Here is a 25762-nt window from a genome sequence, read left to right as displayed (position 1 = left end):
TTTCTGTTCGGCTTTTGAGCTAAGAATGTTTTCTATATTTCCTAAGAGTTGGGGGGGGGGAGCAGAAAATGCACCAAAGCCCCTTTATTACTTGCAGAGCCTAGAATATTTATCATCTGGCCCTCTGCAGACAGTTTGCCTTCCTCTGGGTAACGGAATCATGGGTTCAACCAATCAGTGATACCCTAGGACAGCCAACAGCAAGAATAAGACGATAGAGCCAAAGGGGACAAAAGCATTTGAAATACTATTACTTTACTTTAATGCTCCAGGCATTTAAAACATTCATAAAATCATCTCCTTTAAGAAGTCATTTCCTCTTAGGTACAGAGTTTGTGTCCCGGATCAGAGACAAGCGTATCACTGAATTTCCTTTACGGCACCCACGTGCTGCGGCGACCACGCCGGGGCCTCGTCTCCTCTAGCAGAGTCCCCGCCACAGGCACCGCAGGGCTGGACCTTCCCCGCTCGGCACGACCTCAACCGGGAAACACACTTTGTAGCTTCGCTGCCCCTTGAGTTCTGTGGACCCCACGCCTTCCCAGCACTGCCACAGACTCCAGGTCTGTGACGAACATCCAAGGTGCTAGGGAAAAGCCGCGTCGGCCGTGAGTGTGCAGGCACCTGCTCCATCACACCGGAAAGACAGAGGCACTTGGATGTTCTGGTGGAAACTCGGTTCGTAAATAGCACAGGAGTTAAGTGTGAGGAAAGCGTCTTTTCTCTCAATCATTAATTAATAACATTAATGCATATTTATCAGGTTTTATAAATTCCTGTCTGTTTACACTTGTTGCCAAGGCTTCACAAACTGTTTAAGTAGATGGAGGCATGTGTGACAAGAAGCGAAGAGAGAACCTGCTTAGATGGCATGTTTGTAGCATGAATACACATGGCAACGCCTGGTCACTCGGAAAGAAATGCCTGTTCTTCTAAAAGGAATTTTTTAAAGCCCTTGATTCTTCCAAGGAAATAATAATGTGTCTGTCCTTCCTTCTCACAGCGCCGCAAAGCACACTGCTGCCCGAGGTTCTGATTCAATCGTCGTGGGCTCAGGGGCACAGTGTGGACGCCAACACGTAGAAGCTTCCCGGTGGTTCCAGTGCACAGCCAGCTTCGGGAACCTCGGCACTTCAGGTTCTTGAGTCTCCCTAATCTCACTTGTCCTCGCTAAAGCCTGTGAGGTAGTCCTGGGTCAGGCAACGATCTCTTCCATGAGACAAGAAACTAAGGCACAGAGAGGTTACGACTCATCTGACCCTGAGCAGCCAATGACAGAGCCACCACTGGAGAGGACATCTCCAATGAACAACACCTCCTCCCAGCAGCTGGCCACACGAACATGGACACAGGCAAGAAGACCGACTGGGCAGCGAGGCAGGACCATCTGTGCAAGGAGAGCTTGGAAGGGCATGGAAGAGTTCTGAGCTGACCACCCCAATTGGAAATAAACACATAAAATAGATATTTATTGAGAAGATGTAAGGGATGAGGTATCACTTTCTTTTTAGAGCCTCACTTCCTTCACATATATGCTATTGACTCAGGTCTGCTAGCAAAGTCCGTCCAGTCCCAGACTTCCTAACATCTGAATCCTTAGCTTTGTCGCGGGAGCAGCTGGAAAACCCTCCAACATTCCTGTAATTGATTTAGGTCCCAAAGATTACTGCACATCTGTGTTCATGTGGGCGAGTGCTACAAACACCTGCATGCTCTCCCCATTTCCAGCTCACACAGACCTCCTAAAAATCCAGTACCCTACACTCTCTATACCGGTGTGCACCTGGCCACGATCTGCTAAGTCCCCAAACACCAGCCCAGCAGCTACTCTGCCTCCAGAAGTGACTTTAGTCACAGACAGTTTTGCTGTGCTCTGCACAACGTTACAGTCTGCACCCTGGGTCACCAGGACTTCACTTTGTAATTCCAGATCCCCTGCCATGCGGGCAGCCTGGCTGGGCCTTTCTCCACTTCACCGGACATCACACCTTCACAACCTATGCCCACGTGTAAGCTTCCACATCTCATCAGATTTTAGGAACTATTGCTTTTTCTTCTTTTTAAAAACATCTCCCAATTACAGAACTGCTTTTTGTGTGTGTGTGTGCAAGTAGAATGCCTAACGAAGTACCCACGTACAGGAAGCAAGCACGCGCCACGCCCCGAGGGGGGGTGCCTTGCCGATGGGTCTGCTGTGACCCCATCCCTCCCTAAGGAGGGCAGTTCATGCAACCCAGCGAACACCAGTGGATCTCATTCTTCCCACGTGGCCTCGTTGAAAAGTCTGTAGAATACTACTCTTCAATCCAGTAAGTGAAAACCACACCTAACGGGACACATCTGTTGACCTACGAGATGCTGTGTGAAACTCTAAAACCACATCCTTCTTGTTTTGAGACTCTCATTCAGGTGAGGCAGACACTCACTGAGAGCCTCTCCCCGAAACAGACTCCTCGCTGGAACAAAACTTGCCTCTCCACTTCCCACAGAAGGTGCTTGGAGAGAAGCCTGTGTCGGGGACAGTGCCCCCTGCTGGGGAGGGGAGTTCTACCTTCTTCCTCCCTGTAGAGGGGTTTTCACAAAAGTGAAAACCAAAAAAGAGTGAGCAGCAGGGAATTTTGCAAAAGTGCATGAAGAATTCTGGTTAAAACAGATAACAGATCCAACCATATTTCAAGGACACCCAACTATGTAGCAAGACATAATTTTTTCCTCTCATGCTTATTTGATGCTAACGAGTTTGTGGCAAACTTGCTGCTCAGCTTCTAAAACATGCAGAGAGAAGACTGAGAACAGTGTGGGGTATGTTGGCGCCCAGCCTGCACCAACCCTGGCAGGAGACCCACCCAGTGCCATCAGGAACGAGATGGGGACCACGCCCTGCCCTGAGAGGCGGCGTGCAGCACGGAGCCGCGGGCTGCCAGTGCATGCCTGTCCAGATCTCACAGGCAGAGTGTCACGGGGGACCAGCAAGGACATATGGCAAGCTCCCAAATGCTCTAGCATCCCATCCCCGTGCAGACAGAGGTTGCAGCTGGGCACAGAGTTAAGGCACAAAGGCTCCAGCAGATGGAGACACCAAGCAGAGGTCCAGTGGTCCCCAGGAGGAAGAGGCGCGGCCACAACACTGCCTTGGGATGGAAATCCAGCTCTTTGAAGGATAAAAACAGAAAAGGACCAAATCCTGGCATTTCCCCCCTAGAAGAACATTCTTCTCTCCCCTTGGGGGGAAATTTGCTGCACTTTTCAAATCTCAACAGTAGTGCAGAGAGCGCCACCTGAGAGCCCCTTGGGGCGTCACCTTCGCTCTCACGCTCTCTCCTCCACCGCGTCTTTATGAGCGGCCTCTTTCTCATTTTGGCTTCAGGTGGAGCGATCGGACCTCTCTGCTTCCCCCGGAGCAGGACCCGCGCTTCTCCCTGGTCACAGCCTGATGAATGCAGCCGGCTGGCTCTGCTGTGGCTCGGCACTGGGGGGCGGGAAGACGCTCGATATGGCTATGTCCACGATACCCTGGCACAGTTCTGCGTAGAGCTTCCTGAAACGTGTTTAAAAAGATATTATTGAGGAAGTTCATCGAAGTGTAAGCAAAAAACCAAAGTTTTTTCACCAGGATCTTCCACAGAAATTCCATCCCGTGACCACATTTATGCGACTGGCTTCCACCGTCAGCGCAGATAGCACAGGGCCCCCTGGGAAGACCAGGCAGCCCCCTGCCACGTTTCTGGAAGGCCTCGCGGGTGAACAGAGAGAACTCCCGCTCCCACGTGAACTGCAGGGATGATTGGCAATTCCAGTCGACTGCCCTGGCGTCTTCAGTAGGGACACATGGAGGGGCAGGCCTCCCCATGAAAAGCACTCACTCCATGTGGTTGAGGGGACTTTAGGAAAGACTCCCTATGAACGACAGCTAAGCTGAGACCAGGGGAATGAACAAAGTCAGACAGAGAATGGAGGACAGGGCAGAAAAGAGGACGAAGGAGAGCAAAGGCAGACACGAAGACAACAAAGGAGGGGGCAGAGAGATAGTGAGCTGGGGAAGGGGAACAGGGAAGCACAATGTAAGGAGAAGCATGAAGGAGAGAAAGCCAGGTGTTTGGGGAAGTGGGTCGGCGCCAGCTGAGGCTGCAGGCAAGGCACCGGCCTGGCCACGTAGGGCCCTGATGCCATGACCAGGGGTCTGGACTTAGTCCAGACCAATGGAGGCACCAAAGCAAAAAGGCTACGGGGGAAAACTTCCCATCTAGTGCCTTCGGAACAGGAACGAGGCCCTCCATCGCCCACGGCCACTCATCCCTGTAGGGTTTCTGCCTGTTTCCGGGGGCAGCTCATGAGGCCCAAGACCACGAGGCCTGAAACTGCCTGCAGGGCTGATTCTAACGCAGGGTAAAATGAGACATGTGTGGTCCAGAGAGAAAACCCACACCGTCAGGATCATGCTCTGGGCCACCCACCGGACGTGCTCCAGACACGTTTGGAATCCAGGTGGCTGGAGCCAAGGGCAATGCCCAGGCCACCCCTTTCTAGAAAAACAGAGGTTTTATTGTCCTGCATTCCAGCGTCCACCAGGCAGATTGGAAATCTGGTTCCCACCCTCCCAATGTAATGGCAGGTCCCTGTTGTCACCCTCCCCAACACAGGACCTTCTCCCCAACCCCGGCCACTCCCCAGTCCCTTTTTAGTGCCCTAAGGCTGGCGCGTCTATGTTCCAAACCACTCAGCCTCCCACTTATAAGGGACATTGACAGGAGGCCTGTGAGGCAGTGTTGGTGGTGACTAAAACTGGGCTTGGCACATCAACTGCCTCTTCCCTCTCTGTGTGGCCCAGGTCCCCCATGGCTTTCCAGCCACCTCACTGTAAGCCCTGCCCCCTCCCCAAGTCCTGAAGTCCTCCCCTCTCAAAATCATATACCTAAAACCGAATCTATTTAGTTTCTATTATAGGCTGGTAACAACACGATTCATACGGTAATTAACCAGGTAGTGCCTGCCTGTCGCTTCCAGTTGAGGACCTTGAGAACACTCACCTTTATGTGGCTTTCCAGGATGGGACACAGAGAAAGAGATGAAAGTGGATCTCAGAATAATCAGCAGCCTTTAAGGGTCAAGTTCAAACGACTTTCCCTCCGGCGTACGGCCTTCCTCGGCACAGTCCTGGCTCACCTGACCCTTCCCTGCTCCTTACGCCTCCACACTGACACCAGGCTTCCCTGGGAGGAGCAGGAGCTCTCCGAGGGCTGGCAGGTTCTCCGAGGGCACCTCACGGAGCCGGGCAATGAGCAAGGTCCCACTGGACGCTGTGTCCCCTTCCCACGGGCTCCCCCTGGTCCCCTGGTCCCACTCCTCTCACATCCCAGCTCCAGCTCCACTGCATCTCCGATGCCTCTCAGACCACTTCCTGCCCAGGGAGCCCTGCCCTTCTTGGTCATCACGATCTCCCCTACTCCGGGAGCCTGCTCACCCAACTTGTCACCCAAGAGCATGGCCTCTGGCAGTTACTAGCTTTGTTTGAAACTCTCACAGCAACGACCCCACCATGAGTAGTCTGACTGCTGAACACACTCAAGAAAATGGGAAAGGAAAAGCCTCAGCAAAGCCCCCACCAGCGGGTCCTCCCCAGGGACTCCTGTCCAGTCACTGCCTCCCCTGACGGTGGTCAAGGGTCACGCGAGTCCACCACCTTGTTGAGACAAGTCATTCCAACTGCAAAACCAACTGTCCCTTGTTACAACCAAGCAGTGTTCGGCTTACTGAGCACAAGCAGGGGCGCCGTTGACCTCAATGAGCCAGACCTTCAGCTCCTCGTCCACCATGAAGTCGAAGCCAAACAGCTGGAAGCTCTGGTACGGGAGGTGCCGGGTGCTGATGGCAGGCTCCACGCTCATGAGGCAGCTCCTGCGGGGCAGAGGGGAGAGCTAGCTGAGAGCGGGGTGCGAGGGAGGAGGAGCACGGGAGATGGGCCTGGATGGCTGCACGTCCAATGTGCTGGCACAGATCAGCTTCGACTTAACTCTTTCTTTCACAGTTGTTACCAGTAGATTATTCAAGACAATTGTCCTTGTCGAGCACCCTGTCAGAAGACTCTGCCACCAAACATGTGTTCACAAGTAGAGGCTGCTTTCTCAGTTTGGTGCTGTCGCCCTGGCCCCTGTAAACGTGGGGGGTCCCTCCCCACAGGATGGCAGCTGCCACGTTTTGTTTGTAATAAATAAAACAGTTTCATGTCCTCTTCCCATATAAAGGAAATGGACCACTCATCAGCGAGGAGCAGAATTTGCACAAAGAATATTGGCCTCATTCATTTCTTTAGCTTATTCCATTTCTATTGCCAAATCGTTACTAATTAAAAGATTGAAGAGCTACATGTATTGAAACTATATGTTGAAATAGAATAATTATTAACATCAACAACTGCTTGGAAAAAATGAAAAAACACAGAAAAATTGAAAACACAATATAATACATAAGCATTTGAAGAACAAAATTTAAAAGTTGAAAGTGAATCTCAGAAACATAGTGAATAAGCAAGTGAGGTCAGCGGTCAGCCTGCTGAGGCCAGAACCTCGGTCAGTGTTTGAGCCTCTCGAAGCCAGGCTCTCACTTCCATAAAGTCGGGGGTGAAATAACGCCCGCCCTGGGTGCTGAAAGGGGCCAACGAGGTGCTTCCACAGGGAACCTCATGATAAACCACTGTTCTCCAGTACAGCCACCCGAGTGCTTCGGCCATTTCTGTTTTATGAAGCTCTTCCCTGATTTCACCCTAACTGAATGCTGGGGGAAATGCCTGTCTTAGCAATAAAATATGTTGTGATGACCCTACAGTTACCAGAGACAGCTGTCCTCCTTCTCACAGGGACGGTCAGAAGGAAAAACGTGCAGGCTTCCCTGTGGCTGACCAGGACGTGTCCGTGCAGCGGGTTCCACTCAGGACTGCAGAGACCCACGGCCTCTGTGAGCGTGGGGCCAGCGTCCTGCTCTCCAAGCTCTCTCCACCACTCCCCTCACTCCAAATATCGACTGCCCTGTGTTTATTTTTAATTTTTTTACTCTTCGCCCAAGGATATGTTTATTTATTTTAGATAGAAAGGAAGGGAAGGAAGGAGGGGAAAAGGGAGAGAGAGAGAAACATCCATCCATTGGTTGCCTCCTGTACACACTCAGACCAGGGGGCAAACCCGCATCCTGGGTATGTGCCCTGCCCAGAGATGGAGCCTGCAACCCTTTGGTGCACGAGACCATGTTCCAGCCAACTGAGCCACTCAGCCGGGGTTCCTTTTATTTTACCCGAAAATGAGAATATTTCTATATGTATGTTTAACCCTTTAAAAATAATTTTGGAGCCCTAACTGCTGTGGCTAGTTGGTTTGGCATCATCCTGCAAAGCGAAAGGTCGCCAATTCAATTCCTGATCAGGGCACGTGCCTGGGTTGCGGGTTTGGTCTCTGGTCAGGGCACATAAAACAGGCAACCGATTGATGTTTCTGTCTCACAGTGATGTTTCTCTCCCTTTCTTTCTCCCTCCTTTCCCCTCTCTCTAAAAATAAATGAACAAAATCTTTAAAATAGTAATATTATTGTTATTGTTATTGTTATTACTATAATTTTGGACAGTGAGCCAGTTAAGTGCCAACTGAAATAAGAATTTCTTCTTCCATTCTTCTTTAACCTGCACCGGGACAAGCCGTATAGCACATTTTTTTCCTATATCCTATTGCTATGCTATAGAATACCCTCAACTTTTGTTTGAATTAAAACATTATAAATTGGATAGTACATTCTTTAAAAAAACAAACATTATAATTAAGAAAAAATATTTAATAGATGCTCATGGTAAAGAGAGAGAGAGGGATGGAAAAAGAAAAAACCTCACCACACTGAAGGACCAAGAGCGAAAGGCACGTTATGCTCCCGCACAGAGAGGAAAGACTGAGAGCCAGAACCAAACCAAACTGAATACTGCTTTGTATCTGCTGGAGCCTCAAGATGGGTAAGTCACTTTAAAGCAGGTTTTCTCATCATTGGGAGTTTACACAGGAATCTTTGTTCAGCTGGAGTGGGCGGTTTGGGGCGGGTAGCCAGGTGAACACCTTAGGAGCAGAGCCCCCAGCACCAAGGTAACAGCGTTCCTGCACAGAAGGGGGGGGGGGGGGGGGGGCGGAGCGAATATCCAACAAATGTGTTGCCTAAGATAGGAATTGTTTCTTCAGCATACTTGATTTATTTGGTATCAGAATTCTAATCATTTATAATCCCTGAGGAAATGGAGCTCTGAGCCTTGTAATTATTCTGCTGGCCTCTATGTAAAACTATTTAAGGAGAAAGGCTCAGTCTTCATGACGGCGGTAATGGCAGAGCAGGTAAACAGACCCACAGGACAGGCACAGGGCCCAGGAACAGAGCCTCACGCGAAAGGCCACCTGGTGGGCAACAAGGGCGCCTGCCTTGCAGTGGGGAAAAGACAAGCTTGTGCACAAGCCGGCCCGTGTCGATGAGAAACCCTTGTGATGAACAGGAAACCTGACACACGGTAATGCAGATCGCTCCCAAGTCTGAAATAAGGAGACAAAACCCAGAGGTCCATCGACTGGAGAGGGATAAACTGTGGAACAGTCACACCATGGAATATTACATAGTAATAAAAAAGGATAAAGGATCAACTGCCGCTATGTGCAACAGATGGATGAACCCCATAAACACAATATTGAAAAAAGTCGAACACAAAACAGGAAATAGAGTATAATTTCCTTTACATAATGTTTAAGAGCAAGCAATGGGATCCAAAAAGTCAAAAGAGTAGCCGTCTTTGCCAGGGAGTCCATATTTTGAAGTGGTTCAGGGAGTCTTCTGTGGTTCTGTTTTATATTCTGATCTGTGTTACGATTAGGTGAGTATATGCATCATTAAAGTTTTACTATGCTGTACATTTAAGATCTGTGGACTTTACTGCATGCATATATCTCAGTTTAAAAAAAATCTCCACTGGATTTGGCAAGCTGCAATACATGAATAATAACATTAAAAATTATTTCCAAGCATGTTAAGAAACATGACCAGGAGATAAAACAGACACTAGGTAACAAATGATAAGTCAGAGGCTGTCAACATTTTTTATAGGTTTTGCAGGATATATACAGTCTCTGTTGGATATTCTTCTATTCTTATTTTACAGCCTTTTAAAATGTAAAAACCGTTTTTGGTTTATAGTCATGTGAACACAGGCTACAGGCCAGATTTGGCCCACAGGTAACCCAGATTTGGGAGCTGTTGGAACAATGATATTAAAAACTGTCACTGCTGTGTCCAAGAAAATACAAGATAAGTGGGAGAATTTCAAAAGAGAACGGCCGTCTAAAAATAAGAATCCAGTGGGAACTTCCAAGCTGAAAAGTAGGACTGAAACCAAGCACTTAATAGTTGAGTTTAACAGCAGTTTTAACAGCTTTGGACTTTTTACTTTTTAGACTTTTAAAACAGGTTCTGATAACTGAAGAAAGAGATAAAATGACACACAAAAACCACAGAAGAAGTGCGACACAGTGGAAAGGATAAATGTCCACATACTTTACACACGCAGAAGGAAAGGAAAATGGGGGAAACGCCATAATGAAAAAGAGGATGGCCACGCACATTCCGAAATAGACGAGAAACACACGCAGCCACAGATTCTCGATGCACTGTGAAAGCTGTGCGGGAGTGTGTGCAAAGAAAACTACACACGTCTCGTAGTAAAATTAATAAAATCGACAAAAATGAATCTTTAAAACAGAGAAAAGAATCATGAAGGGCAATGCTGAGATGCTGGCTGCCGTCTCAACAGAGCAGATAGAAGCTCGAAGATAGCATGTGCCACCTGCAAAGTGCTAAAAAAATATTAACTGCTGGTCCAGCCATCTGTTTCCAGAGCAAATGTCCTTTAAAAGTGACGACAAAATAAATATATCAGATAATAAAAAACTGAGATTACTCATCATCAGCAGACCTAACTTTATAAAAAAGCACCAAAATGAGTTTTTTAAGAGAAAAATGATCCTAGACAAAAGCGAGAACATGCATGCATGAAAAGCAAGCAACATGAAGGGTTAAAATATATGGGGAAATGCAGATGAATATTCACTGTACATATTAACATAAAAACGTCTCGAGACTTCAGAACACACGGAGCATCAGTGACCACTCAGGCGCCCGCACCCAGAGTCCCTGGCCTCCTCCTGCCCCCTCCCGACTGCTCTCTGCAGATAAGCGCTGCTTTGCATTTTGTATTTATTGCTCCTCTGCCTCTCCATTTTTACCGCGTAGATACCTTCCTCTAAATGATGTATTACTAAGCTTTGCTTGTGTTTTCAATTTATATGAATAGAATCAATCTGTCTACATCTTGTACACGGCTTTTATTTTTTTACTTTTTTGTTTGACATGATGCTTGTGTAAGTCCAGTGAAAACATCCTTCAGGAATAAGGTGAAATAAAGACATTTTCAGAAGATGGAAGGAAAATGAAGAGGACTTATCACAAGCGGAACTGCTCTGAAAACACATGACGGAGTCTGACCGGAAACAATACCAGAGAGAAATCTGGGGCCTTGGGACAAAAGGAAGAGCAAAGACAATGGCAACTATCTGGGTAAAAAATACGTTTTTTCTTATTTTAATCTAAATGCATTTCTTGTAGACATCGTACAGGTTAGCCTTGTATTTTTTAAAAATCCAACCTGACTATATACATTTAAAAATGTGTATAACATTTGTAAATGTGTATACACGTGTATAACCAAAAATTATAACATGTGGTAGTGACTTCAGTGTATATGGATGTAATGCACATATAGCAACTATAACATAGAGAAGAGTCGAGTGAACTACAAGGTTATAAGATTTCTGTATTTTATTGGAAGTGGTGAATTATTAAGTCTAAGAAGACTGTGACATATTAGGTACATATATTTTTTAATCCCTAGAATCACTACTAAAATTAGATAGATATAGATACAGCCAAATATTCAACTAATTAATGAAAATGGAACTCTAAAAACAGTTCAAATAATTCAAAAGAGGTCAGGAAACGAAGACATGAAAGCAAATAAAAATTTAAAAAGAGGGAACAAATAAACCAAATAATAAAATGGTAGATATAAACCCAACCAAACCAATACTTACATTAAATCTAAATGACATAAACATACAAGTTAAAGACGGAGATTATGATATTGGATTCAGAACAAAACAAAACCCAACTCTGTGATGTCTACCGGAGCCCACTAGAATCAAAGTAAAAGGGTAGAAAGGAAATATCACTAATCAAAAGAAAGCTGGAGCACCTGGCTGGTGCGGTTCAGTGGTTGAGCACTGGCCTACGAACCAAAGAGTGGCTGGTTCAATTCCCAGTCAGGGCACATGCCTGGGCTGCAGGTTCGGTTCCCCCATGAGGGGTGCACAAGAGGCAACCACACACTCAGGTTTCTCTCCCTTTCTTTCTCCCTCCCTTCCCCTCTGTCTAAAAATAATAAATAAATTCTAAAAAAGAAAAAAGAAAGCTGGAGTGGCTATATTAATAGTAAAAAATCAATTTCAAAATAAGAAATATTACCATAGATAAAGAGCAAAATTTATATGCACCTAACACTAGTCCTTCAAAATATATGAAACAAAAACTGACAAAACTAAAAAGAGACATAGAGAAGCCCAAATTATACTTGGAGACTTCTCGATAATGAAGAAGTAGAACAGAAAGTCAGCTAAGATATAAAAGACTTAAACAATACTAGCATCCACCTTCACCAAATTCATATTTATAGCACACTGCCTAAGTGGAGCAGAGTAGATGTTATTCTTAGTGCACATGGAACATTCACGAAGATGGACCATATCTGAGACATGAGATGAACTAACAAATTTTAAAGACAAGAAAGCATACAAACTATGTTCTCTGACTGCAGTGGTATTAAAGTAGAATCGATAACAGAAAGACATCTGAAAAAAAATTCCCTAATATTTGAAAATTAAGCAAAATTTCTAATAACACATAAGTCAAATAGGAAGTCACAAGAGAAAAGAAAGTATTTTAATAAAATGAAAATAAAAAGCCAACATAGCAAAATCTAGAGGAATGGCTAATGAGTACTTAGAGGGAAACTGGCTTAAATGCTTATAGTTTTAAAAAATGAAATCTCTCAAATGTTTTAACTTTTCACAAGGAAAATAGAAAAAGAACAGATTAAACACCATGTAAAGACAGAAAGTAGGAAATAATAAATAGCATAAATCATATAATAAAACATGAAAAGAGAAAATCAATCAAGCCAAAACCTGACCTTTTAAAAAAATTAATAAAATTGATAAACCCTTAGCCAATCCATCCAAGAAAAATAGACAAGATAAAAACTACCAATGTAAGGAATGAAAGCAGTGACATCATCAGAGGTCCTACAAACATCCTTCAAAAGGATGATTAAAAATTATAAATTAGCTTTGTCTTTAAATTAGACAGCCTAAGTGGAATAATTCCTTGAAAGGTACAAACTCCCAAAGCTTCTTCAAGACACACATAACCAAAAGATACAGTTTAGTTACCTTATGATGTGCTTGATTTGTAGTAAGATACTGCTCTCCAGGGTGATGTTCAGAGCACTTGCCAGGTACTGATTGAACTCCTCAAAGAACATTTCATTCCCTTCCTCATACTTCCCATAGTTCTTTGAATATTCCTTTTGAATGCAGTGATTGGTCAAATGGCAGGTTTTGTCTTGGAAGTTATCGACGTGGTACGGCTCTGACGCGGTCCGCAGCACGCCCTCTCGGTAGAGGTAGATATTATACTGGTGATCCACCAGGACCCAGCTTCTGCAAGTCAACAAAGGCAGTTTTACTGAAGTCCTCCACAGTTCCTTCAAATCAGAAATATACGTATCAATCATCCTCACACCCTGATCTTCCTGGCGGAGGGAGAGGACGAAGGTAGGATCTGAAAGTACACAAGGAAGCCCCCACCACTAGCTAAGAAAGTGAATGACCACTGTAAGGATCTGAAAAAACATTTCCCCACCAGTGACGAGGACACTCTGATCCATTCAAAAGACAGAGCATTTTAAAGACATCTGATGGGTTTGTTTTAAAGGTTAATCTATAAAACCTCCATTTGCTGTGTTTGGTGATTTTAAGTAATTTTAAGAAAAGACTGTTCATCCTGCAGCGGGTCTGACACCGAATAGCTGACCGGACATAAAGGCAGCAGAGACCATGTCCTTTCTGGGGAGCAAACAGCAGGGCAGAGAGCAGGCTGGGCCCAGGGCCTTCCGGCTTCGGAAAGCCCCGCCCCTCTTCTCTCAGCCGGCCCTTCACTGAGAAAGTTAAAGTCCAGAAACCTGGGGTGTGTTTATGAAATCCTTAAAAAGGGGGATACAATAAGGTCAGGACATGTTATATTTGTCAGAGTCACATGATCTGTTGTGTCTGAATTATGTGTTCCGTGTGTATCTCTCTGCTTCTTGTACAAGGCCCATATATTTATACCCTTCCTTTTGGATTCACGAGTCATTTTCATCAAAGAGAATAGTAAGTAAAAAAAATAATAAAAGAAGAAGAAAAAAGAGGAGGTGGGAGAGAAGGAGAAGAAGAAGAAGGAAGGAAGAGAAGGAGGACAAAGAAAAGAAAAAAATATTGAAAGAAAAAGAGAATTAGGTACGGAAGCTCGGTTCCATTCAGCTGTGCTCAATTTTGGGAACACACTAAACACAGCGAAACACTTCCTCACATTCCTTGTCACCCTCCTCACCACACGCCGCTGAATTTTTTTTTTTTCAGATTAGTGAAAGAACGGACTTGGGTGCATTACCGAATGTCAAACTTGCGATGACCGGGCTCCAGGAGCAGAGGGCGCTCGAGGTATTTCTGGATCACGTGCACCTGGCCCTGGTTGTCTATGAAATCCAGAAGTTCTGCAGCATCGGATGAGATAAGGATGCCTTCGCCTAACAGGGCAACATCAAAGTGAAAATTAGTGCCGTAGTTCATCCGAAGAGGAACCGCTCTCTGCAAACAGAGGGGAGACACCGACAGCAGGAAACACAGGCAGGAGGTTCTTCCTGGCCGCTCACTCTGCTTTCTCCACCTTCCCTTTTCCAGTCACTCACTCTCCCCTCCACGCGGAAGCCCCGGGGTCGTTCCACGTTTTCTCTATATAGGGTTGTAAACACTGGCGTGGCAAGCTCCGATCGTGATGTTTCATTTTGAAAGACACTCTGAAAGCCTAAGCATGCTAAATAAGTGCTGCTCTCCTGTCGATCACTGGCTACCAGGATAAACACGAGGTATGTATGTACTGCCTGCGACCACTTCTAAATTCCTGGTATCTTATGGAAATACCAGGAAGATTAGGGCATAGATACAAATGTACAAGTGGATTCCCTGAAGCTTTGTGACAGAAAAAAATTGGCTACATTCAAAGTATCTGTAAGCTTTATCAACATTAAATAACATTAACAGCTTCACCAATATATATTTTACATGCCATAAAATCCACCCCTTTAAAGCATACAATTGAATGGTTTTAGTACGTTCCAGCAGCCATCACAACAATCTCATTTTAGAACATTTTCCTCACCTCTAAAACACCCCATTATCCACTAGCGGTCCCTGCCCATTCCTTCCTTGCCCTGGCCCCTGCCAGACAGTAACCTATTATGAAGCTGCCTGCTTTAGATGTCTCATATAAGTAGAATCATCAAGCACGTGGCCTTTTCGAGTTGGGCTGTTTTTGCCGACCATTGTATTTTCCAGGTTCATCCATATTGTAGCATGTTCATTCCTCCATATGACAGAATATCATGCCACCGTATGGTTATATCACATTTTGCTCAACCATTCACCAATTAATTGATGGACAGTTAGGTTATTTCCACTGTTGTTTGGCTCTGATGGGTAATGCTGCTATAAAAATTTGCACAGAAGTTTTTTGTGCCCATATGTTTTCAGTTCTTTGGGGAGTTACACCTAAGAGTGGAATAATCTGGTAATTCTATGTTTAACTTTTTGAGAGACTGACTATCAAACTGCTTTCCAAAACTGATGCACCATTTTACATTCCCCCAACATATGAGAGTTCCAATTTTTCACATCCTGCCAACACTTGCTATTATCGATCTGCAGGATTATAGCCTTCTTAGTGGGTGTGAAGTGGTACCTCACTGTGACTTTAACTGGCATTTTCCTAATAACTAATAATGTTGAGCATGTTTTCATGTGCTTATTGGCTATCTTATTTGTCTTCTTTAGAGAAATTTCTATTCAGATCCATTGCTCACTTCTTAATTTGGACTGTCTTTTTATTATTGAGTTATAAGAGTTCTTTATACATTCTGGATACAGATGCCTTATAAGAGATATGATTTGCAAGCATCTTCTCCCATTGTACACAACTCCATTATTGCATGGATCCCTCCCGTAGCTCTTTTAAAGCCACAACTGCCTCCCTCCCCTTCACCCCTCCCTGACAACTACTAATCTGCTCTCCGTTTCTATAGTTTTGTCATTCCAGAAATGTCACATAAATAGGATCATACGGCATGTGCTCTTTGGGAACCAGTTTTTGCACACAGCAGAATTCTCTGGAGATTCATTCAAGTTGCTGCTTTTAGCAGTAGTTCACTCCCTTCTAGTGCCGAGTAGTATTCTGTGGTGTTAATTCACCAAAGTTTGCTTAACCATTCACCCTAATCATTCAAAGTTTGCTAATCAACCCAGAAATTCTGGGTTGTTTTAGGTTTCGGGCTATTATGAATAAAGCTGCTGTGAACAACCACATACAGGCTTTGTGTGGACGTGTTTTCATTTCTCTGGAACGAATGTCCAGAAGTGTGCAACTGGATCTGGAGTTTACAGGGAAAGACCTCACTGGAGATGTACACATGTGGAGATGTGCGTGCTTGGAGATGTCCATGTATGAGTCATTAGTGTGTAGATAAATATTTAAGACTATATAACTAGATGTGCTAACTACCTCAAGGATTCAGGTTAGAAGAGTCACCCATCTAAGTACATCACCAGCCCTCGCTGGGTAGGTCATTGGTTGGAGCATCATCTCGATTCACCAAAGTTGCAGGTTTGATCCCTGGTTGGGGCACATACTGGAATCAACCAATGCATGCACAAATAAGTGGAATAATAAATTGATGTTTCTCTTTTTCTCTCTCTCCCTTCCCCTCTCCTTAAAAATCACTACAGACAAATACATCATTAAAAGTCAGCACGCAATTGCACAAAGTACTGGGAACCTACAGAGACAGGAGGAAGGGATGACGATGCCAGCTCACCTTTGGCACCAGCAGACGACTTTGCAATCCAAACGTTGCCCTCTCCATCTTCCTTCTTTTTGTTGTAAGAAGCCAGGAAGAATTCCCTTTCGTCTGTCCTCGAGTTAGGGATTGGTGGGTGGATTCCATTCTGTGCGGGAGCAGCTGGGGTCTTGAGATTAGTGGGATAAATCACATAGGACTCAGGGAACCATGTGCAGGACTCGGCCAGTTCTGGGCTTGTCTTGATTAGCCTGGAACATGACAGAGGGTCAATCTCCCTTCTTAGCAATCTGACCCTCTATTCAGAAAAGCCTGCGCTACCTCCAGAGGTCATCGAGGAGGCTGGGTATAACTGGGGCCAGGGGCTAGTCTCCTTCTCGTCCCAGTCTTTGCTCTTGGCCTTTTGGGGCCGACCTGCAATGCACTATCAGGTGCACATAGCTATCCATGAACCTTACAGGCCTGTGTCAGCTGGTTCAAAAGGGATCTAATGTCCAGAACCTAGCGCTTTTCAAAATGCATCTCCAAGGAGACTTAACTTTGAAATAATCCTGAGCCAATACCTTCCTGGCTTCAAGACAGACTAAAAGAGGAATCTTTCCAATGGGACACAGGACTCCAGTGGTTGTAACTAAACACACCTCCAGTCCCCATACCCCCAAATCACATGACATGACAGAAGATAAAGTCAGGCTCTGGGCAAGGCACTTCCTAAACAGCGGGGCTTATAAAGGGCTTCCCTCCATGTCTGCTCTCCAGCTGGTGCCCCCAGGAGAGGCACCAGCACCCCATTTCATAGATCAGGCAGTGGGCTACAGATAAGTATGTTCCCCAATACCACGAGGTAGTAAGACTCAGGCAGGATGCAAGTCCCCACATCCCGAGTCCTGCTTCTGCACTGACCCTCACTCCCTAGGGATCAGAGCCAGGGAGGAACCAAAGACATTCACAGGCCCGCCCCAAGCTGGGCTCCCTCTTCTGCAGACTGTTAAGATTAAGTCTGTGTTAAGGTTCACCTGCAAAACCCAGTCTATGAGCAAATGGCAGAAATATGAAAAGGAATTTAAAATTGCAATTGAAAACAAAATTATTTAAAAGTTAAAGACAACAGGATTTGAGTCACTTGAACTCAGAGGCACAGACAAATACATTTCAAATTCACCGAATGGCCAACCCTATCTGCATTGTCCAATAGGGTGGCCAGTGGCCACATGTGGCTCCTGGGCACTTGAAATGTGGCCCATATGACTCAGGAACTGAATTTTAAATTTAATTTAGTTTTAATTTAGAGACTAAAGCACAAAATATTTGTCCACTGAGCACCACTTCCTTGTTCCGGTCGGAGGACACTGCACTTCCAGCGCTGCAGGCCCAGGCCACTTGTGCTGCACCACGCGTGCCGGTCCGGTCCGGTCCGGTCCGGTCCGGCGCTGTTGTCCCGGGGCCACGTATAAATACATCGCTATTCCACCCAGGGACAACAGATCGATTCAGTCCCCGTGGGGTTTCCATGCACTTTTGAAACATGATAATGTGTCTATGATGCAGGCAACATGAGTTACAGTGATAGCTAGGTAAATCAAAATGGGTAACTGAAGTGAAATATAATTATGTTTCCAGTTAAAAAATAGGCACAGAACACGTATAAAGAAAGGGCCCATGGACAAGGACAACGGGGAGGATTTTATGTGGGGGAGGGGATGGGCAGGGCAGGGGAGAGCAATGGGGGAAATGGGGACCACTACAACTCATTGTGGCAGAGTGGAACAAACTCCGCTGTGTACAGGAGACGTTTTCAGCAAATGCACACTGAGTTTGATAAGCATCTTCCTCTCAAGAGTCAAACAAGAATCAACACAATTTGTGAATGAAATACAAATGAAATAAATTAAACTATTCAACAAGAAATGTAAACAAATTTTTAACAATCTGTGCCCGTAACGTTGGTCAGCTATAAAATGGCCTGGAGTCTACACACGAACAGAAAATCATTTTAGATGGAAGTGTGATCAAAAAAATTATTTTGAGGAAAAGACTAAAAAATTTTTTTACAAAAAATGAACAAGTTCAGCCAGTTAAGTAATTGCCCATAGTGTACAAAACACTTCTAACGATATTAAAGATTTATTCAAAACTTGAAAACTAAAAGAAATTCACGTTAGATGAGCGGTGTGATGGAAGAGATGCTGCCTGAGTACGCTTTGGGTGTATTTCCCTCAAAGGATTTGCAAATATATGAAAAAACATTGTCAAATTGCAGGCTACAAAATAGCAAACTCATTGTGTAGCTACTTTTTGATCTTTTACACCTGTGGGAGAAGACCTTCACCTGCTTGCTTTGAAACATCAGTTTCTATCACAATGGACAGTACTCCAGCTGGGCTGGGTTAAAATTGGATTCACTGGGATTTTTTAAAAGACTGATATTTCCTTTATTGCTTCATTCGACTGTCTGATACATCCTGGAAACATCTGCACTCAGTTTTCTGAAGCCCACTCCATGGAAAGTATCATGGATACAGCTGTTAAAATGGTTCAGTATACACTTGCAAATACAGAACTGCTACGAGACACAGAGGACAATGTTTAATGATGCCGTGTTCTTTGCCAAGGATAGTCAGATGGAGAGTTTTGCAAAGATTTAGGGTACAGTTTATTCCAACTGAGGTTTTCTTGAAATAAAAAGAATGCTTGACAAATCATTATTTTCAGTGATTCACACTTCACTCAATCATCACAGATTACAACTGGCAGTGTGATTCTCGCACTACTACAAGCTCATTTTAAACCTCCGCAGAAGGGAAGAGAAGACCTTATTTATTGCCCCAGCCAGACAGGCATGAAAGTTTATGTTCCAACTTTGTAATCCAAGTCCATAATAATGATTTTACAAATTTTGTATAACATGACTTAATATGCAGAAGATTTTAATTGTAACAGACGGCAAATTGGCTGCAAAAACTAAGGAAAGTGTTGAAGAACACTCGGGTGATGTTAATAAATTTAGAGTTTCTTTTCAGTTTATGAAATACCCTTTTGAATTTGATAATAGTACCACGGAGTTAACACAAGAGTTGGTAGATTTATTTAACTTGGATATAGTTTAAAAATGATATATGCTTTTGCTTTAAAGCCAAGTGAATTCTTCTAATAAAATGAACCTTTTTGTCAATGTGCATGGGATTATTAAAGGAAAATGGTTTGGGGTATTCAATTCAGTTGTCAAAAAATTTTTACATAGGTGGGAACAACTTGGGTATACAAATCGTTTTTATGCATAAATTTATGAAATCTACATATAGAAAAAGGGGTTTGCAATGAAAATTTGGTGTCTAAATTAAGATGTGCTATAAATATAAAATATACACCAGATTTTGAAGACTCAGAATTTAAAAAAAATATATAAAATACATAATTTGCTTGTTTATATTAATGACATGTCAAAATAATATTTTAGATTATTTGGTTAAATAAAATGTATGATGAAAAATTGCACCTGTTTCTTTGTTCTAATTTTATTGTGGCTACTAGGAAATTTAAAATCACACATGTGGCTAGCATGCTGTTTCTGTTGGACAGCGCTGGCCTACAGGGTAACCTCGATTTGAAAGCCTTCATTTCCTATACAAAAAAGAGACCAGCTGCTACAGAAGTCCCTTGCATTGGTCCCATTTCCTCATAAGCCCATTTGGAAAGAAATCATGAATGAAGATTTACATCCACACGGAAGAAATGCTCTTAAGAGGAAAAGAGTCTCCAACCTGAGCCAAAAGAAAAGCCCTCAGGGCTCTCTGAGTCTGTGGCCTCCGGCCTCGTGAATTTCTGACGCTTCCTGAAGGGACAGCAGGAAGGCGCCTGCCGTACAGGATCCCGTGTAGGGAGCCCCTGGGCGATGCCCAGGCGCCCTGCCCACAGCCCCCTGAGCACAGGCGAGGCGGGTCCTGGCCCAGCACCGACTGCCATGGCCCTGGGCAATCCAGCTGCCCTCTGCGAGCTGCCATTTAACATGGCTTCTTTTTTTTTTTTTTTTTTAACTTTCTGAGCCATTTTGAGCCATGCAAAATTATGGGAAGGAGACAGAATGACAAAGGGATCCATCACCTCCTGGAATTACTACAGTCCTTCTCAGGGTACCTGAGAGAATAAAGGACACTTGTGAAGGTGAGGACAACCCCAGCCTTCGTAAGTCAAGACATCAGAGGCTGCCTCACATGCCACCAAGGGGCAAAGAGCAGGGGTGATGACCACAATCCCCATTTTACAGATGGACCACTTGGCGGGGGCGGGGGCGGGGCGGGAGGGGGCGGGGCAGGTGTCGGCGTGGCGCTGTCCAAGGTCCCAGGGATCAGCCGCCTGCTCAGACATGATCATCACTCCAATCCTGTACTCGCTCAACCTCACTGCAGCTGCTAAATATGCAAATACGAAGGATATATTTTACAGCGTCTTCTGCTCCTACTTATAAAAGTAAAATTCTACTTTTATCTTTACATAAAAAAAATCACAGTAGAAAAAAGACTGAATAAACATTTTATAGTAATCTTTAAATAAGTAATCTGGATAAACAAGCATGCCTCATTTCTAGTTCTAGTGAAAAAAACTTCCGCAGTGAATATATAATAAATATGTAATCAGAAGAAGACTTCAGAAAACCTGGTCTCCTTTAGGAGTAGCTGGCAAAGCGGGAAAGCCCAGCCCTGAGAGAGGTGCACACGAAGTCACTGGGGCCAGTGATTCTGAACAAAACAGGGCACGTGCCTATGAACACTCCACCCGGTAAATATCTAGAGTCCAGAAAGAAACGTGCGCGGGGAGAGAGCGAGTCACTGAGTCGTGTGTCCCCTGCCTCCTCCCCAGGACAGTTTGTTTGGCAGCACGCACGTCTTCAGCAGTCATCGGAGGGAAACCATGGAACCTGCTGCAGCCCTGAGTTTAAGGGCCATTCCCGCCTTCCCTACTGAAATGATAACAAGAGCAGTGGTAGCCATAACCATGGTAACGATAAGAACTTTCACTTGTACAGGGTGAACTGCCCGGCAGACGTTATTCAAAGTCTTTGCATAAATGAATTCAATCCCAACAACTCCGAGGCACTTACTATTATTATTCCCATTTTACAGAAAAGGAAACAAAGGCAAAGAGTCGAACGCTCACTATAAACCGCTGTGGCCCGCACTTCGCATGCATCACCTTATTCCATCCTCACAACTACCCATGAGGGACGTACTGGGGCTTAGAGGGATGAGGAAATTTGCCTACACCAAGAGGAAGAGTTGGGATTACAAGATAAGCGGATAACATTGCTTCTCTGTCTTAGAATACTGTTCTTAGGACGCCTGCCAAACCCACCTCTGCAGAGAGGGGCAGTGTGGCAGATGCGGTTATGCCTCGCCAGGTGTCCTTCTTGAGGGGGCTCTGGCTGCTGTGTGATGGCTGCCAAGGGCTTGTGCGTGTCCCTTCTCCAGGGACCAGCCGTACCCAGAAATGTTCCACTTCTCACCACTGACACTGGATGACAGACACTGGAGTGCAAAACACTCACTGAAGAAGCCTGTCCCAGGCTGTGCATTTGGGAGCCTGGCCTCAGAGACAGACAGGCTTCATCAAGTGCTAGATGGCAGAGTTCTGGATTGCAATAGAAGTAGCTCCATCAGAGGAAGCTCCAAAACTGATATGTGTCGGCGTTTTAGATAAAAGTACTTTCGCCCTTTAGAACTAACCCCACATTTCTCCTTAAGTGCTTCACAATGAAAGCTAACACCATTTATGTAAAAGAAGAAGAACAGGTTTTAAAGAACACTTACTTCACTAAAGAAGCTTTGCGACACAGTTTGTCAGCCCCCCTGTAGTAATTCACCAACTGCACCAGCCCAGGCTCGTGACCTGTGAACGAAAGGGAGGCTCAGAAGGGGGCGGGAACCGGTCAGCACCCATGCACCCGCGCACAGGAGAGCGAACAGCTGTGTCACGGCCAGCTTTCCCTCTCCCTTGCAGGACTGGCGATTAGAGAAGGGATCATTTTGCTGCCCTGCGCCTGCCTGTACGGCCCCTCGCCTGAGCATTCCACTGGCACACCCAGCCTCCCCATAGTGGACGCTATAATATCAACATTGTAGAGCTGTCTGAGACCACTGCTGCTTTTGTTTGTTCTTTAAAAAAAAGATTTTATTTATTTATTTTTAGAGAGAGGGGAAGGGAGGGAGAAAGAGAGGGAAACATCAATGTGTGAGACACCTTGATTGTTTGGTTACCTCTCCCACATACCCAACAGAGGACTTAGCCCACAACCCAGGAATGTGCTCTGATTGGTAATCAAACTGGCAACCCTTTGTTTTGCAGGCTGGCACTCAATCCACTGAGCCACACCAGGGCTGTCTGTTCTTGAGGTGGAGGGCTGCTTCCCATTTCACCTCTCTCAGACCCCCACTGCACCCCTCCCTGGCTTCATACACCGACTTGTGAGTTACCTCTGTACAGTTAGGACTTCAGCGGAGTCATGCCCTGACCTCCCAAGCCTTGTCCCTACAGCCATCAGGGAAGGCAGCAGAATTGATGTGCCTTGTCCTCCAGCATATTTGCATCTGCAGGCTTGTAAGAAAGCCACCAGAAGGCAAAGGAAGGCAGTGGACTTTTTTCCCCATAAGGAAACTCATTTTCAATAGATCTTATGGCAGGTCCCTTGCTCGATAAAATTAGAGCAGAAAACATACAAATAAAAACAAAAGTCTAATTTTTTGTTTAAAATCCTAACAAAATGCACTGAATTTCCAGCAACAAAAGCACAAAGCCAAACAAAGGGAGTTCGAAGGTAAGAATAATTCACCTGAGAACAGTAGACAAGCGGATAAAAAGTTTCAGGCACTACCTGGCTGTCACCAGCTTCCTGGCTCACACCTGGGCTGCCTACCTTCTCACCTGGGGCCTTGGCACCCTGACCCCTTACCCAATTTCTCTTTGGGACCCCCCTGGTGCACTTTAAGCAAAAGGCAAATATGTATGCAGCGAAGGCATGAAACGATTTGGGTGGCGGGATGCTGCTTCCTTTCCCCCACACACCAAACGCTTACTGCTCATCTGCTGACTTTGTGGGGCTCGTGTGGGTCTAGACCTGCTGGGTGGTTTCTGCTCCTCCTTCCTAGTCCTGACCGCCACAGCGATGCCATGGACCTTGCTACAACCCTGCCAGAGCCATCTGTGTTTTCAGTGCTAGGAGGCCGTCTAAGCTTTTACAGCCAGGCACTGCAAAGAGGAAGGAAGTCAGGCAGGCGGGGAAGTAGACGGAGCGAGGAGGAAATAAATGTTCCGGACTATAAGCAGATTTTCTTCTTTGAGGGGAGGTGTTCTCTGTGGAGAAGGAGGGCTTCTTGGGGAGAAAGTTAACAAAGGGGGATCTCAGGCAAGTTCCCTGTACTCCAGGATTTCTGGGGGGGAGGGGTGGCAGAGCCAACCCCACCATGCGTCATAACCTTGTATAACCGTAAAGAGCGGTTCACGGCTCCATTCCAAAGAAGACTCCAGTGAGGCTGTGCTGCCACACCCTCCACTCCCCACACCATCCAAGCACAGGCTCTCCATTCAAAGGCTCTAAGCTCACAGCAGCCAGTTGGTTTTCCGTCTCTGCCCCTTCGACCTCCCCACCCCTGGCCACACCTATTTCTAGAAACTGTTTCTTCTCCTGGACACAGAACACTGCTCTGTTTAGTTGCCTTCCAAGACGCGATGGCTTTTCTTCATTACCGATTCTCTGCTTGTGTCTTGGCCTGCGATTTGGCCCCCACCCCAGGGGGATTTGTCAGAGAACTCCGCTGCTGTCGGGGCAGAGGCTGCAGGTCCTGGTGACCGTGCAGCGGGGAGACGCCTGAGGCTACATTCAGGTTGGTCGGAGGTGAGTTGAAGCCCCTGCACAACTTCTGGATTACGTCATCTAAAGAGCAGTGAGAGTGGTCCATACCCCCACCGCCTCCCCAGGGCCACGTGCACCTGGTGGCGCCAAGCCAGCTCCAACCATGTGAAGGAAGCAGGGCAGAGGGTGAACCCAGCGTCGTGTAAAATCTGCATGCAGCCCCCCATTGTGAACCCACAATTGTGAACACACACTTTCTTGGGTGAATCTAATGATCGGTCTGAAATCACAAGTCCCCAGCCCCTCTGAACCTCCTGCTTTTGGAATCCAGATCTTTTCCAAGTCCCCTGGCGATTCACCCGTGCCTTGGGGGAGCTGAATCCTCCGGGTTTTCACCACACACAAGTGCCCCTCCCGCGCCCACACCAGACCGGGAGCAAGCCTCCAGCCAGATGTCACCCTGGGCCCGGCTTCTTGGGCTTCTTGGAGCCTCCCTGCCCGGCGCTCAGCCTGAGGACCTGCCTGATCGGGGTGTCGGCCAGGCGAGGGGGGCATCAGGCCTGGGACGGGGGATGGGCAGAGGGGGCGCGTGGCCCGGGGATGGGGGCCGTCGAGCCTCCCATGGAAGGGCGCTGGGCCTCGGGATGGAGGGGGCGGGGAGTGCGGCCCGAGGATGGGGGCGTCGGCTCGGGGGATGTGGGGCCGGGCGGCCTATGCCCTCTGAGCTGCAGGACTGGCCGTGGACTGGGGGCCGCGCGGTGACTCGGGTCCGAATCCGATTCTGAAGACCAGAGACATTAAGTTAAGAACGATGGTTTAGACCTTTAGGGATGCGTGTTTTATCCGCCGGAGGAGTGACGGGGAAAAGATCTGTGGCCTTAACACAAAAGCGCTGGCTCTGGCGGGCCCCAGGGGCGGAGTGCGCACGGGAACCGGGACGCTCACCCAGTCTTCCGAAGGGCAGCCGGTTCCGCTCTCCCAGCATCAGGTTGAATCTGGGGTTGTCCCGCCGTAGCCGCTTCCAGTGGCCGGAGGCGACCAGCAGCCGGGAGACTTCAGCGTAAACGCTGCTGTTCTCGTCGCGCACCACGAAGGTGAACATGGCTAGGCCGCCAGCACCGGGCGCAGGGACCAGACCAGCTCCGCGTGGAACCCGCCGGCGCGTCGCAGAGGCCCCGGTCCCCGAGTCCCAGCCCCGTCACCAGGGTCACCGCCCTGCGCACCGGGCTCGGAACTCCGACCACGCCCCGCCTCCGCGCGTCCCCGCTCCCCCTGGGTCCAGTTCCCGCCGCGTCCCGGCCCGGGCGCGTTCCCAATTCCCCGGGGCCTTGGTGCAAAGGCCCCGGTCACCGCGTCCCCGCCCACCGCGTCCCCGCCCAGCGCGCAGGCCCCACCCCTTGCACAGGCCCGCGCCCCGCCCTCACGCGTCCCCGTCACCAGAGTCCCCGCCCCGCGTCCCGTCCCGCCCCTCCGGAGCCCGGAGTCACGGCCCATGCAGCCCCGCCCCCGCCCTGGGATCCCGCACAGCTGCGGGAGCCGCAGGCGCTGTGAGTCCCAGATGGAGGCGTGGGGAGGTGCGCAGGAGATGGACTCGTGCCTGGACCGCGTCCTCCCGAGCTCAAGGTTACAGCCGG

The 25762-nt window shown here is 46.8% G+C and overlaps 1 protein-coding gene across 1 annotated transcript; it reads right to left on the bottom strand.

Moving 5' to 3' along the window:
- Nucleotides 1–244: 244 nt before the first annotated feature.
- Nucleotides 245–25453, bottom strand: TTL (tubulin tyrosine ligase). Its single transcript, XM_037136198.2, has 7 exons — nt 25074–25453; nt 22090–22168; nt 16304–16536; nt 13828–13963; nt 12567–12836; nt 5752–5895; nt 245–3538 (listed from the first exon to the last, which is right to left on the bottom strand). Exons 1-7 carry the CDS (start codon nt 25228–25230, stop codon nt 3424–3426), a joined length of 1134 nt encoding a protein of 377 aa, XP_036992093.1. The 5' UTR covers nt 25231–25453; the 3' UTR covers nt 245–3423.
- Between the last annotated feature and the right edge of the window lie 309 nt (nt 25454–25762).

Source organism: Artibeus jamaicensis, unplaced genomic scaffold, assembly GCF_021234435.1.
Source record: "Artibeus jamaicensis isolate MK-2021 breed Jamaican fruit bat unplaced genomic scaffold, CSHL_Jam_final contig_384, whole genome shotgun sequence".
NCBI classification, from domain to species: Eukaryota; Metazoa; Chordata; class Mammalia; order Chiroptera; family Phyllostomidae; genus Artibeus; species Artibeus jamaicensis.
Note: the sequence above shows the minus strand (reverse complement) of the source record. Positions and strands in the feature narration are given on the sequence as shown.

What these genes read in the sequence shown, in the direction of transcription:
- TTL (XM_037136198.2), bottom strand. Translation starts at nt 25,230, where the DNA reads ATGTTCACCTTCGTGGTGCGCGACGAGAACAGCAGCGTTTACGCTGAA. An exon ending in CGCAAAGCTTCTTTAGTGAA is followed by an intron (nt 16,537 to 22,089) that starts GTAAGTGTTCTT and finishes GTCATGTTCCAG; the next exon opens with GCTAATCAAGACAAGCCCAG. An exon ending in GGCGCCCCTGCTTGTGCTCA is followed by an intron (nt 3,539 to 5,751) that starts GTAAGCCGAACA and finishes AACACGTTTCAG; the next exon opens with GAAGCTCTACGCAGAACTGT.